Source organism: Rhodnius prolixus, unplaced genomic scaffold (assembly GCF_049639745.1).
Source record: "Rhodnius prolixus isolate KJV_2025 unplaced genomic scaffold, Rpr scaffold_36, whole genome shotgun sequence".
Classification (NCBI taxonomy): domain Eukaryota; kingdom Metazoa; phylum Arthropoda; class Insecta; order Hemiptera; family Reduviidae; genus Rhodnius; species Rhodnius prolixus.
Genome location: NW_027411639.1, coordinates 39557 through 55484, shown reverse-complemented (window position 1 = coordinate 55484; position 15928 = coordinate 39557). Strand labels below are relative to the sequence as shown.

At 35.7% G+C, this 15928-nt stretch overlaps 1 protein-coding gene across 3 annotated transcripts in view; it reads right to left on the bottom strand.

Annotated features, from left to right (window-relative positions):
- The window catches only part of Syt7 (Synaptotagmin 7), a 193993-nt gene extending 179238 nt beyond the window's left edge, over positions 1-14755 (bottom strand). For all 3 annotated transcript variants that reach the window (XM_074144126.1, XM_074144124.1, XM_074144125.1), the window contains exon 1: positions 14271-14755. In XM_074144126.1, coding sequence (XP_074000227.1) covers positions 14271-14335 — 65 coding nt within the window. In that variant the 5' untranslated portion in view covers positions 14336-14755. The remainder of the gene's footprint in view (positions 1-14270) is intronic.
- Positions 14756-15928: the final 1173 nt, after the last annotated feature.

Here is a 15928-nt window from a genome sequence, read left to right as displayed (position 1 = left end):
GGGAATGGAGGTTCCAGCATGAATTTGCTGTTAACGTTTGGCTCGGAATTTTGAACGAGTCTGTAGTGGGACCATTTTTTTTACCCCGCAGATTAAATGCAGCCAGATATACAGACTTTTTGGAGAACGAGTTGCTTAATTATTTAGAAGATATCAACCTGCAGCAACGCATCGAAATGTGGTTCCAGCTCGATGGGTGTCCAGCTCATTATGGCAGAGCTACTCGAGCTTGGCTAGACAACCATTATCCACGAAGATGGATTGGACGTGGAGGAGTAGTATCTTGGCCACCCCGATCGCCTGATCTGACACCACTGGACTTTTTTGCATGGGGTCTCCTGAAGCAGGAAGTTTATTCGTTACCAATCAACTCAAGAGAGCAATTACAAGACCGAATCGTGGCTGCAGTACACCAAATATCACCAAATCAGTGTTTGGCTGCAACACGAGCTGTCCGTACTAGATGCAATGCTTGCATTGCTGCAGGAGGGCAACATTTTGAACAATATTTACATTAGGCAAGTGACAACGCGAACAAATAAATATGAATTAAAAAGTAATAAATAAGTACAGAAATAAAAACTACGTTTTATGTTTTTTGCGATTTTCTCCAAAACGAAGCAAAAACGAGCATATCTCTATACCACTTTTTCTTTTAGTTTATCGATCCCCTACACGCTCCCGAAGTTATGACATTTAAATTCGGGACACCCAGTATAATAATTGTTAATAAGCTTAAGCCCTGAAGATGACGTAGTCACTAGCTCAAAAAATTGGCAAAAAATAACATGAAATTGGAAATATTCTTTTCTTTCTTTTAGATAAACGAATCAGTCACCAAATAAGGATACATCAATAATATAGACAACCGACTCCCGAGTCGATTTCACACACATCGAACTGCCTCACCTCAAACCATAACCACACCTGCAGATACGGTTTAAACCTGAGCGGTACATCATTTTGCACACCATTGTCTTTGACTTTAATCTAAATCCTTTTACTTTCATTTCTTTTTTTTTTCTTTAACCAGGAACAATAAATCATTGTTCCTTTATAACCCAGTATTAATAACCTCCATATATCCTTCTTAAGAGGGCTTGAAAATTTCAACCAATTAAGGCCAACTACGCTGATAAGGTTTTTTTTCCACTTTTTTTGTTATAAAAAAAATCTCTTGAAGGAATTATCATTGAATACATTCTCATTTTTTTCTTTTTTAAATACGCACCGGAGGCGTTTCTTTTTGATAAATGAATTTGGTCATTAATATTCGAATCTGCCACCAAGGAGTGGTAGATTTCTTTAATAATAAATGGTCACTTCGAGAATAAAAACTTTTAAATAATTTGCTGAATTTGTCATGGTTGTAATAAAAGTAATGAGTTTTTTTGTTTTTTAAATTTTAAGTACCAGTATAATTACGCTTAAGCTTCTATCCCTTATAATTGGCACATTGTAGGAATATTCTTCCCTTAGTTGTTACCTGAACAATGGCGTGTTTATTAAAAAAAAAGAATATACGTTTTGCACGTTAGATAACCTTTGCCACAAACGTAAACCCCTACTGATTAATTAATAATGCATCGTTAGTGCAACTGAAATGAAATCATATTTATCAGTGAATGGCGCAATAAATCGAGCGGCTCTTTAGTGCATATCTTTGAGCGAACTAATAGCTTAGAGGACATTCGCAAATCCACGTAGTTCTCAAGCAGGTGTAGCTTTTTGTGGCCAGTGACCTGAATCTCCTTTTTTGGAAAAAACTTGCCTTCTGAATGGCAGAGTTCTTGGAGCAGGGATATCAAACATTCTACGATTTTTGTTTGTCAGTGCAGACAATATGATTACATTGCTAATTTTGTAAAAACCTTTTTTCTGAATCAACTGTTCCCAAATTGAATATTCCTGATTAACATTACAAATAAATAATCGGCATTATCATCCTGGACTTCTTTTACACAGCTGAAGAACATTTTTCAAGAAATTACGCCTCTAAACAGGGACTTATGTCTTGTTCTTCTATTCTACCTTAGGAGACGTGGAGTTAGCATTCTTCAGACAATTGATCTACAAGAATAAAGATCGATAAGAAAATCTAAATTCGTATCTATAATTCTCCGTTACCCAAGAAAGCTAGAATGAGAAAAGTAGAAATCAAATTGATATCCATTTTTTTCTTCTCAGCGAGGGAATTGAGTTCAAGCAATTTTCACCTCCAGTTAGAGTGACCATCAAGCAGTTTTTCTTGACCATCAAGTAGAAGACTCAGATTGAGGTACGGACATTACACTACTTGAATTGAGTCTCTAGGAAGGAATTTTGTGGCAGGCCTTCCCCTAAGATCTCTTATTTTAACGGATCTTACAAAACAATTGACTATTACAATTAAAACGCGCAAACAACTTGAAATAATACACGCTCACCAAATTTGGCTAAGCCCTCGTTTACTTTAAATCGTTGATCTGTACTTTATACCTCAGAAGAAAATTAGAGTTGTTGGGAAAGTCCACGAGTAGAGAGTTGATGAAATATGATGCTGTGGTGATTGTTAAATGGTGATTCTGCTTGAGACATAATTTAATTTTAAGGGTGTTTTGGTGGAGAATTTTGGATTATACGAGGGTCGTTTGAAAAGTCCGTGCAATGTCAGAGAGATAGCACCACTGGCGCATATCGAGGTTATGTTTAGTTAGTAGCATCTTTTGGAAGAACACACACCAAGTTTCAGCCAGATCGGTCTATTTCTTTGTGTTTGGCATTCGTTTGAATCGAGGAAGAATTTCGTGTGTTGATTAAACACTACTTTATGAAAGGCAAAACGCCTCAGGAGACTAAAGAGAAGCTTGATAAACATTATGGTGACTCTGCACCTTCGATTAGAACAGTTTATAAGTGGTTTCAAAATTTTCGGAGTGCCATATGGGCACAAATGACGCTGAACGTTCTGGACGCCCCTGTTGAGGTTACTACTCCAGAAATCACTGATAAAATCCATGATATGGTGATGGATGACAGAAGAGTGAAGGTGCGTGAGATTGCTAGTGCTGTGGGCATCTCGAATGAACCCGTACATAATATTTTGCATCAACATTTGGACATGACAAAGCTATCCGCAAGATGGGTGCCGCGATTGCTCACGCTTGACCAAAAACGAAATCGTGTGAAGTGTTGCAAGGACGGCTTGCAGCTGTTCCAGAAGAATCCGCAGGACTTTAAGCGTCGTTTCGTCACTGTGGATGAAACATGGATACATCACTACACTCCTGAGACCAAAGAACAATCTAAACAATGGGTTACCAAGGGGGAATCTGCGCCAAAATAGGCGAAGACCGTTCCTTCGGCCGGAAAGATTATGGCGACTGTCTTTTGGGATTCGCAAGGAATAATCCTTATCGACTATCTGGAAAAGGGTAAAACTATTACAGGTGCATATTATTCATCGTTATTGGACCGTTTGAAAACCGAGCTGCAAGAAAAACGCCCACGATTGGCCCACAAAAAAGTCCTTTTCCATCACGACAACGCACCAGCTCACACCTCAGCAGTTGTGGTCGCAAAATTAATGGAAATAGGGTTCCAACTCGTTTCACATCCCCCCTATTCTCCAGACTTGGCTCCCTCGGACTACTATTTGTTCCCCAATATGAAGAAATGGCTGGCGGGAAAAATATTTTATTCAAACGAGGAGGTGATTGCAGAAACGAATAGCTATTTTTCAGACTTGGACAAATCCTATTATTCGGAAGGGATCAACAAACTAGAGCAGCGTTGGAGGAAGTGTATAAGCCTAAAAGGAGACTATGTTGAAAAATAAAAAATGTTTACCCCAAAAAATTAAGTAGTTTTTATTTTTGCACGGACTTTTCAAACGACCCTCGTATTTTGAAGACAAAAGATATTTTCTAATAAATATTGGTCCGCTTAATAGACACTCAATTTAATTTAGTTAATTAATCTTTTTATACTGAGAGGTATACTTATACTGAATTGGACTATACTGTAGTTTGTCCATTATTTATTTTCAATCAAATAATTTGGAATTTAGTTGTTTTGTACCTTACGTACAAGTCTGTTTGTTAACTTTGTTTTATTATGTACAAAAAGAGAGCTACACTGTTGTGGGAGAAACAGAATAAACGATGCTCTTTCCAAGGTTTCTGAGAGAAAGTGAATACTAAAATAGAGATAACATTTCTATTCATAATAAACATATCACTTCAATTATCAAATTATCATTATTAAGAAGATTACTCAATTTCAGCGTTCAGATTAACCTGTGTTCAGAATAACTCCTAGATGGCGAGGAGCATTTGATTGAGTTTAAGTTGATTTTTCGGCTGAATGTACATTTCGATCTTCAACACAGAAAAATAAAAGAAATACAAACTTGTTCAATTCCTTTAAAACCGATAATTATGCTTTAATAAAAATTTGTGGGTTTGTATATATATACATATAGATTTATTCCATCAGGCAATTAGAGATTAGTTGTCAATTGGTTTGCGATTGTACGGCGCGCATCTATCTCCTGCATTGGTTTTGAATTCAATTTGAATTTTTGTTCTGTAGAAACGCTTTAATTATTTTTTACATGCCTGAAAAATTTATAAGAAATTTTTTGAAATCTTCTTGAAGAACTATGTGAAACTGTTATTGTACGATTTGGTTCTCTGACTGCTCTAATCGATCACAAACTAGTTTAAAGTTGGTTTGGGCTCTGTTGGTCTGGGTACCGTCCTGAGGGATTTCGGGTTACGAGGAAAAGGAAAAGTTGGCCAGATCAAGAGCATTATTACATCCCTTCATCGATCTCAAACTGGCTGGTTTGACTTACGAGTAGTTCGAATTTTTCTTCCGTTTTCCGCTGTTAATTTCAAAAAATGTTGAGGAAATTCTTCCAGTTATTTTAAATGGACCGATTCTCACTTTATCCATTTTCCGTCTGTTGAGTTTATTTCCATTTTCTATGTATACTTGATCTCCAACTTTTTAAATTCATATTCTCGACGATTTTTATCAAATCTCTTTTTGTTCGTAGCAAAACTTTGTAAAGAGTTTTCGAATGCTTTTTCCCAATCCTCCATCAGATTAGTTGGGTTAGAAGCAGTTATTGGACAAACTGTTTTTCTCCACGTAGAAGATATGCTGGTGCAAACTTAGTTGAGGTGTGTATGGTTTGGTTGTATTCGGCAACACATTCTTCAGCAATAACGGTCCAAGCCCGCCTTTTCCCGCTATTTATTTTACACCTGATCCTGTAAACGAGGGTTTGGTTTAGGCGTTCATTAAGTCCATTTGACTGTGGGCAATCTACACTAAAGATATATAAAAGTAAAGATATATTCAGCTTGTCTAAATACCTCTTCAGATCTTCTGAGTTTAAACCCGTATATTGATCAGCAAGTATTACTTTGATTTTTTGTTTTGTTTTGCAACTGAAGCGATTAAATGTATAAAATCTTTTGCACATTGGGTACGTGAAGTGGATATCCAAGCAAACCTGCTAAAATAATCAACTAATATGAGCATAAATTTTTTTGTAGATCCATTTCCTGAGAAACCTCCAACAGTGTCGATGGACATGATTTCAAAAGGTTCTCTGGCAGGTCCTAAATGGGACTTCAAGCCAATAAGCCTGCTGCGACGCGTTTTGTTTTCAGTACATACTGAGCATGTTTTACAAAAGTCAGCAATTATTCGATAAAGGTTTCTAAAATAATAGAACGGTGTGATTGTGGAAGCCAGTTGAGCTGCGCCAATGTGACTGTATGTTTTATGTACTAATTCTATTAGTCGCTTCCCAAATTGAACTGAGACAAATATTTTTGGTACCCCTTTTAACGTTTTGAATATAATGTTATTTCGAACATCAGTGTTTTTAGCACATCTTAATTCTTCAAGGTTTTCTTTTTGATCGTTTAAGATTTCCTTCAATTCTAATAAGTTTACTACTTTTATGGCGTCTTCATCCTCAAAATACTCGAGAACAGGTTGTCTTGATAAGAGATCTGGTAGAATATTTTCTTTTCTCTTCTTATAAATAATTTTAAAGTTAAACTGGGATAGGTAATGTACTTATATACGTGAGTTAGGTTCGCTGCGTAGTCGGCCTCGGAGCTCTATCAGCTGACGATGGTCCAAATAGTTGATTCAGGTAGCTTTCGGGGACTTTCACAGAACTCTTGGATATCTTGTTAGTTCCCTCAATTTAAAGAGACACCTCAAAATAAAACTGGGGCTACATGCTCTATTCTTACTGCACAGTTCATGAGACGAAGGAGGATACACTCATCCAACTTATGACTGATTGTTTAGGCTGTGATGAGGCTAGTTTTAGGATCTTCGGCATGAAGGTAGTGGCGCTTAGGATGTTTCGATTGTCGCTCGACTTTTCCATTCATATAAGAATCTTCCTAGATGAATTTTCATTCTAGTTTTGGTCTATTGCTGTTACTGTTTGCTTTTCTTTGGTGAAGCTGTATGGGCCCAAAAAGGCTTTGGATAATCACTACAGCATATGATTAAATTAAATAATGATTAGGGATCTAAAAATTTGAATCTATTTGAATTTTGATAGGAACAACAAACTCTCATCCCGCCTGCCTTGATCCCAAACCATTCAGATGATGAGATGAAACAAATCTAACGGAAACTACATCGCATATTTTTTGTGAGGTTCTTATTTTTGTTGTAAACGTCCTAAATTTTGGTAGTTATCTCACATCGCTAAGAAATACAGCCTGTTACTAACACATAAATTCATCGATTACAAATCATGCGTAACTGCTAACTGCTCTCTAGATTAAGCATTTCTATATATTACAAAGAATAATTTAACTACAAAAACCAATTACAACAACAACAATGAAGTAGGTTAAGAGTTAAGGTTGCTTCTTTACTAAGTTTAAATATGGTCTCAGATAAGCGAGGGATATAAGAAGTATTTAGATTCCAGTCTCTGACAGTTACTGTAATTTGGGATAGGAACGGGCAAGCTGAATAACTTTCCCAATAACATCTTCTATTTCCCAACTTCTATTTTACTTGACCCGATTTTAGAAGCAGTTTTTTTTTCCTCTTTAAAACTGAATTCCAGGTTTAATTTTAAGCGTTTAGTTGTTTCTTTCTGGAAACCAATAATATTGGAACAACTCTTGGTATTAACTTAAAAAAACTTTAATGAAAATATAAATGAAAATGAACTATTTTAAGTTGAACATAATTCTGAGTATTTATTCCCATATTATTTACCATAACGCAACTTAAAAACAGGGCTATTATGGTTCTTCTGGACTTCCAAAATTTTGTTAGATATAAATTGTGCCCAAATTAGTTAGGCCAATCTTGAAACTATAATTTCAATGAATGCGTTGGTTTTTTTCTTAAACTTCAAAATTTGAAGAAAATTTATTGAAAGGAAATGTCTTTGCATTAAATAGATTTTTAAAGCTTAAGCGATTTTTATTTGTGGGAAATAATTACCTCTAAGCGAACATGAATAAACTTAAAGTGAACTTTTAAGAGCAATTCCTAATTAAAGTACGTCAGCTTACGTAAGTGAAAGTTGTTATTGTTCACAGCAGTTTTTTTTTTTTTGTATGTAAACATTTGTGTCTAAAAAGGAAACCTACTCCATAGATTGTAAGTTAGGTCATCTGATGTATCTGATGATAAAACATCTTACGAAATTTATTTATCCAGTGATGACCATCATTAGTCTACCAGTTGGTCACGGGGCCAACGGCGCCTCAGCCGTCTTCGGGGGTTGGAGAGAAGTGTGGTTGAGAATAGGTTTGCAGCTAAAAGATTAGGGTGAAATGATAGTTTTTGGTGGAATGTGTTGTAGCGGGTTTTGGCAAGTTCTGGTATAAATGGAATGTTGAGGTCTGTGTGTATGGAGTGGTTACTGACATAAAAGGGAGCGTTTACAATGCGGCGGAGTATTTTAGGTTAATGTCGCATTTTAAAGCCAGTGGTGGATGCTCAAATTTATTTTAAACTCAAAAATAAAACAAAATTAAAGGAAAACTAACTGTTTGTTAAATATAACACTACGAAATCCCGGATCAATCAATAACTTGGACCATTAATTAAAAGGTATTGAATATTCCGTATTGCGAAGCTTGATCAAAATAAAAAAAAAATCAACGAGAAAGTTAAAAACCACTAAAAAGTTCTTGGAGAAGAATCCTTCATCAATCTACGATGGAAATGTTAGCGAATGAGGATACATGAAGGAGGCATAAGTAAAACGAGAATGCATATCAGAATGCATACGAGGGTCGTTTGAAAAGTCCGTGCAAAGTCAGAGAGATAGCACCACTGGCGCGTATCGAGCTTATGTTTAGTTAGTAGCATCTCTTGGAAGAACACACACCAAGTTTCAGCCAGATCGGTCTATTTCTTTGTGTTTGGCATTCGTTTGAATCGAGGAAGTCGAGTGATTTTCAAAAAATGGACGAAAAACAATTTCGTGTGTTGATTAAACACTACTTTATGAAAGGCAAAACGCCTCAGGAGACTAAAGAGAAGCTTGATAAACATTATGGTGACTCTGCACCTTCGATTAGAACAGTTTATAAGTGGTTTCAAAATTTTCGGAGTGGCCATATGGGCACAAGTGACGCTGAACGTTCTGCACGCCCTGTTGAGGTTACTACTCCAGAAATCATTGATAAAATGGTGATGGATGACAGAAGAGTGAAGGTGCGTGAGATTGCTAGTGCTGTGGGCATCTCGAATGAACGGGTACAAAATATTTTGCATCAACATTTGGACATGACAAAGCTATCCGCAAGATGGGTGCCGCGATTGCTCACGCTTGACCAAAAACGAAATCGTGTGAAGTGTTGCAAGGACGGTTTGCAGGTGTTCCAGAAAAATCCGCAGGACTTTAAGCGTCGTTTCGTCACTGTGGATGAAACATGGATACATCACTACACTCCTGAAACCACAGAACAATCTAAACAATGGGTTACCAAGGGGGAATCTGCGCCAAAAAAGGCGAAGACCGTTCCTTCGGCCGGAAAGATTATGGCGACTGTCTTTTGGGATTCGCAAGGAATAATCCTCATCGACTATCTGGAAAAGGGTAAAACTATTACAGGTGCATATTATTCATCGTTATTGGACCGTTTGAAAACCGAGCTGCAAGAAAAACGCCCACGATTGGCCCACAAAAAGTCCTTTTCCATTACGACAACGCACCAGCTCACACCTCAGCAGTTGTGGTCGCAAAATTAATGGAAATAGGGTTCCAACTCGTTTCACATCCCCCCCTATTCTCCAGACTTGGCTCCCTCGGACTACTATTTGTTCCCCAATATGAAGAAAGGGCTGGCGGGAAAAAGATTTTATTCATACGAGGATGTGATTGCAGAAACGAATGGCTATTTTTCAGACTTGGACAAATCCTATTATTCGGAAGGGATCAACTAACTAGAGCAGCGTTGGACGAAGTATATAAGCCTAAAAGGAGACTATGTTGAAAAATAAAAAAGGTTTACCCCAAAAAATTAAATAGTTTTTATTTTTGCACGGACTTTTCAAACGACCCTCGTACATATTTTAAACAAATTTCTGAAAAGGGCAGTTATCTTTGGAGAGGCTGAAGTACGCTTTCCTGATAAGATTACATTTCAGTGAAATGTCCTAATATTACAAACTGTATAATGTTGGTAATAAATATAATTCTAATATTCGGAATTTGATAAAGATTTGTAAGTCGAACATAGAGAATAAGTAAAAAAAAAAGATGTGACTATTTAAACCAGATTCTGTTTATACATTTATTTAATTTATTTATTCTACCAATTACCATGAGAAAGGGCAGGTCCTGCTCCTCACAGGACTACAGCCAAGTGGCTGTGATCATCCTCCAGGATAATCTACTAGGTAAATCCTCCCCTTCTTACTTAGCTCCAGGATCTTACTCACTAGTTTCTTGTAATGTGATCTCCACTGGCTCTAAAGTGACAAATATCTCATGCCACAAACCATGCTACCAGTAACACAATCGAACAGAATTCGAGAAGCCGTTTTCCTCTCTAAACAGAGTTTCCGCTTTAAATAACCCCACCCTCTAAAGGAGTTTCCTATAGCTGCCATGCCCTGTTATTACTGGCCCTCATTAGGCTTGTTACCAGACTAATCTGATTCCTATCTAGCTACAGGGACAGCACGATTCTGATTTCAAACAGATTGGCCATAATACTTTTACCATGGAACAGAATTTTTCATATTCTCTCCAAAGCTATTCGTCTTTATTTTTCGTAAAAAATAAAAAATCCAAATACTTCGGTCACCGTATACTTCGTGTCCATAGGCGTACTGTGTGTAGTACATCTAAAGTGGAGTTCAATGACGTATTGGCCAACTTCATATTTTCCACTGTTCTTGAGTGACGTCACTTTAATTTTTTTTTTCTAAAATCAATATTTTTTTTCCAATAAAAATGTTATTACTCAGAAAGTTTTAGTCCGAATTCGATTCTGATGACACGGTTAGAAAGGCAGATAAATTTCCTAAAAATTGACACAATTTTGAAGCATAAATTATTCTCCAAACATTCTCAATCTTGCTCCGGAAACTGGGAAAATAAAAGTATTCGAAATTTTAAGAAATCTCATTAGGCCCTTATGTGATCATTATCAGACCTAGGTGCTGGCCATTTTTTATAAAAGTTTCATTGCCTAATGGGCTTTCAAGCGGTACATCATTTTCCAGGATTCCTTTTATCATCTTATGAGAAATTACGTTTGCTTTACAAGAAAACGTGATGATGTGTACACAACAGGGTTAGTTTATCAAGTTGTTTAATTCATTGAAAACTCTTTTAGATGGACCAGTACACAATTTTTAAAGTAGATTGTCTTAAAATAAGGAAGTCAAAGGTTGCAAATTGCTCTTTAAACATTTACTTCTGGTTTCTCTGAAATATTTGAGAAAATGTTAGGAAATAGTTTAATAAATAGGTATGTGGGTGTATTGTGAGGATTTCTTTTCCTGTACGATAATATATAGAAGTAGTACAATCAAAGTAAGCACGTTTAAGATTACTTCCGTTTTTATGTAATTTTTTGACAAGAAAATATCGCAACCTAAAAGAAAAACCACAAGGGTCTGTGGTAAAGGATGAAATTACAATATTTATAAGTAATTTCACACTTGGTAGAATATCTAAAGTTGGATCTAGTAGGAGAAATCGATTACTGACATACGGTGGTTCTACTGCTTCATTTTTTCACATGACGTGTTTCCGTTTTGTTGAATTTTAAAACTTTAAGATTTAAAATAAAATTCATTAAATACATTATTATTTAATAATCTGCTCCCGGAAGTCTTTCTATTTTTGGAGAGGGAGATTTATGGAAAGTGAATATTTTTAAAATCTGGATTTAGCAATATGGATTTTAGTAATATCGTCCATAAAGTAACTAAAAATCGGAAATACTTTACGGGCGAATGCTTGATTAAACAAAATTAATTTAGTATAAACTAGTAGACGTATATCTCAGCAATGTAGTTGGCGATCCAAAGGTGCAGGTTATCGAGAGAAGTGGAGGGAATTTTTTTTAATCTTTGTTTTAAAATAACCGTTCTTGGCCATTGAAAATAAATAGAAAGGCAAATACTAGTTTTTAATAGAATAATTAAAGTTCCAATCGAATGAACTGGGAACAACTAACTGGGAAGACAAACTAGAGTTCAGGATTACGGAGAAAATGGACGGGTCCCATATAAACTTAAATAGGAACTAGAGACAGAGAGAGAGAGATAAAAAATTGAATTTGAGTTCAATTTAGAAGTGAGCTCTAATTTGTTGCCTCTGAATAAGATTTCAACCGGTATAACAACCAACTTGTTCACTCCAATACAGGATGTTCCACTCCACAAAACACTTAACTTTTGTTTGGATTTGGTGACTTCTTTTTTATTCTTCAAGAAAAAGGTATTCTTAAAGAATCATATCTGGAAATCGTTCGAGGAGTTAAGAAAAGAATGGTTCCCCTAACTTATAACAAATAGAAAAACTCAGTTACCGAAATAGAAAACGGGCATCATTATTATTATTTTTTTGGGGGAAAATAGAAGTACTCTCAGATTAAATTTGCTTTTGAAAGCAAGGACAACTTCTTACTAGGCATTGTTATAAAAAAGGGTTTGCTTTTTCTTTTTTAAAATATCTGATACAAAATCCATACCATTGGCGTTCATTAATAACCCTTGGCCTGGAACCTATCCTAAGGATCACCAAGGGTGCAGTTCGTGCGGCTCTCAGAGATTGGATCTGGAGAGAACATGAAAAGAACTGGGTGATGTTTCCTGGGGTAAAACTCGGCAAACCCTTGCTGTGTAAACAAAGAACCAAAGAGAGACTCTGGGCTTGGGCAGAAATCAGATTACTCCTGATTACAGGCCTATTCACAGGGCACGGCAGGTTCAGAAAGCACCTGCACAAGATAGGGGCTTATCAGCTCGGAACCGTAGGGCAGATTGTGTCAGGAAGAGGAGGAAATGGCCTCTCACTTGTTGTTCGATAGCGTTGCAATCAAGCTGCTGCGCTACCGATATCTTTGGAACTTTGAGGCCAAAGGAGATTGTAGCGCAGAAGGAACTGGTAGGGAAAGTCTTCAACCTTTTTTAGAAGGGGAGGTTTCATCTACTAGACTTAGAGGGGAAGGCACAATGAGCCTCTTGTGGCTGCGGTGCCGTGGGGCATGGGTTCCGTCCCGCTTTTCTAATCTCTTTTTACAAGGGAAGCAGTGTAAAATAAATAAATAAATAAATAAATAAAATAAAATAAAGTAAAGAAAAACTTTAATTATGGCAAGAAACGAAGTATCAAGAAGAAAAAATCAGTAAATTGTTAATGATTCATTATTACCAAGTTGGAATTAAAATTTACTTACATACCTATTATACGTACGAAGCTGGAGTCAAATGGATTAAATGGATTCTCTAATTATTTTCCATCACTCCAAAAAAACGAGGAAAAATGGGGTAATTAGTCGTTGAGCAAGGGGCAGTACTAAAATTCAAGGAAAATCGCACATCCATTTGCTTCTTTCTGGTTACTTAGAGATCGCACTACTAACCTACCGAAGTACATGTATTCTTTGTCCAGCAAAGCTGGCGTGGATGTGATCAGCAACTTTCTGTCTGCGGAAGATGTAAAAGAATCGTTACAAGATAATGACTGCGCCAAGAGGAAAATATCAAAGTTAGCAAAAGGATGGAACCTATGCCTCAGGGCACTGCAGCCAAAAGAGGCTCGTGCCCTCCCTTTTTTTGGATGTAGTAGACGAAACCTTCCCTTCTAAGGAGGTTGAGGACTTTCCCTACTAGTTCTTTTTGCGCTACTATCTCCTTTGGTCTCAAAGTTCCAAAGGTTTCTTAGCGCAACCGCTCGATTGCAAAGCAATCGAACAACAGGTGAGAGGCCGTTTCCTTCACATTATGACACAATCTGCACAACGGTTCCGAGCTAATAAGCCCCAACTTGTTACAAGTTATTTGGCTGCACAGAAAAAGGATAATATGTAATAAACTTAAATATAAATGTCAATATTTTTATATTGAATTTTGGCAAGGAAAATGTTTCGAAATGACATTTACCATGGGTAGCTAGATGGACTATTTAAATATAATTTATTTAGGATAATCATTTCATTTTAAAAAGTGCAACAACATATTTTAAATAATCATTCAATCTGTTTGAAAATTAATTGGAGCTCTAAAGGTTGGGTAGAACAATAGAACTGTCAGATTCCTTGGCCTCCCAAATACAAAGTTCTATTGTTGCAAGGAATATATAAGGGATAGAGTTTCGCCCTTAGAAGGAACGATCAAAGTTGACTGCTGTAGAGGGAGCTATATTCCTTCAAAGAATTCAAATTTAAATATTGTTGAGTGTAGTAAAGCTCCTAATGAGTAAATCGTTACAGTACTATTATTCTTCGGTCCAACCAGGGGCCTTTCAGCTGTTTAAAGAAATATATCCTCTGGTAATGAACTGACAAAAATTATTTTGATTATATTATTTTAAATTGTATGTATATTAGTTCATAATTAGGTTTTTTAAAATTATTATTCATCACTCTTTAATGAAGAGTAGCCCAGAGACCCTTTGAAGTAGTCACCAGTAATTATTTAAATTAGGCCTTTATATAATTGAAAGGGATACTAGCCCACCAAAACACTGCATTACACATTATTATAGAATTAGAACAAAGATAAAAGCGAAGTTAAATAAAAGAATTATTTACCTGGCAGCATAATACTCGAAGAATGCCACAAATATTTCGATAGAACGAGTGACGGCGGCCCACATATCTCATGATTGGTGTCCAGTGGCTGTTCTACAGCTCAACGCAACTCATTCACTTCCTCGTCAGTATTTTATATATAATTTTAGTATATTTTTTTTTTTTGCTAATTATATTAAATGTTAACTTTTCATTATTATAATCTTTTCTTTTTCCAATATTTAATTAAATTCATTAATTTTTAAGATAGAGGATTTGTATGAATTGCATTTGTGGCTTTTTAATACTTTCTTCATAGAAGCTGATCTTGAGAGTATGGTTCACATTTAGCAGCAGCAATGTAGCGGCCAACTGCAGTCTACGAGTCTCACTAGTCTCACAATATCCTGGGACAGGTCTGCTGCCAGAAGTTAGGAAACACTGTTGGCTAGTTTTCCCCACTGGATACCCCCACTTCTCGTACACCTATTCAATGGACAAGTTGAGATAACATACATCTCTATGTCACTCTTGTTAAATGCACACTACATTCATACTAGAACCATCAACTTACATCTCTGTATATCATCCATCTACACTATGCATATAAATATATACATAGGAGCAAAGCTATGTATGAGTTTAAAACATTCAATAGTTGTTGAGCGCATTTATGCAGTTGTCACAAAATAACAATAGTTTTATAGTTTATGCATTTATAAGAACACGTTACTTATCTTTAAAATGGAATATTCTGGTAATAATAGTTCGTTCTGTTTCTTAAACCTTGCATAGGTCCCTGACAGACGATTGTTACTCATGTCACTATTCATACTGTTTAAATGTTTATTTTATTTTCTTGTAAATATGTTTACAATAAAGTGTATTTTACTATCTACCTTGCATAGTTTAATAATTAATTTAAATAGATTATTGTTAGAGTGTTGTTCATAGTTTTTGGTGACTGTATCATCGATCCTAATGGAAGAAAAATCATTGCCAATATCAGTCATAATTATTTCATGATAATATAATGATTCTAAAGTAATTGAAGTAAATTTTAAAATGGTCAATTTTTTTTCTCTTTTTGACGTGAATACGTCTTTAAATTTGAATCATATGGTGGCAATCCAAAAAATCTAATGATAACAAAATCGGGGGATACAGTTTGGCATGATAGTTTCGAACGTATCGTCTACAAGATGGATAAAATTAAATTTAAAAAGAGTTAGAATCAAAAGCAAGAAGTTTCGTGACAATTTTTGTAATTTAGAGCCTAAACAATAGTTGCGAGGAAAAGTCGAATGAATGTCTTACCATTTTTGTTCAAATATTTCTGTTGGTTTTGATTTTTCTCTGTTCCCAAGAAATTATTTATCAGCCAGTCAGTTTTACAACAATTAAATTTATTAAACCTATTTAATTTTGTTTTCAGCACAGAAATGTAACCTTACAGGAAAGCCTACGCTAACCTCTTCTCCGAGGAATATTCCAAATGTTGTAAATCTATGTCTACGTAATGTATATACGGAAAATCTCGGGAATCATTTTTGTAAAAAGAAAATTTGGTAAAGTTGAGATTTCATTGAGTGAAGTATGTATTTTCAGTAAATTTTCTTCATTTTTTGGAATCTGAGCAGCACATTTACCCTACTTAACAATAAACAAGAGATAAGACG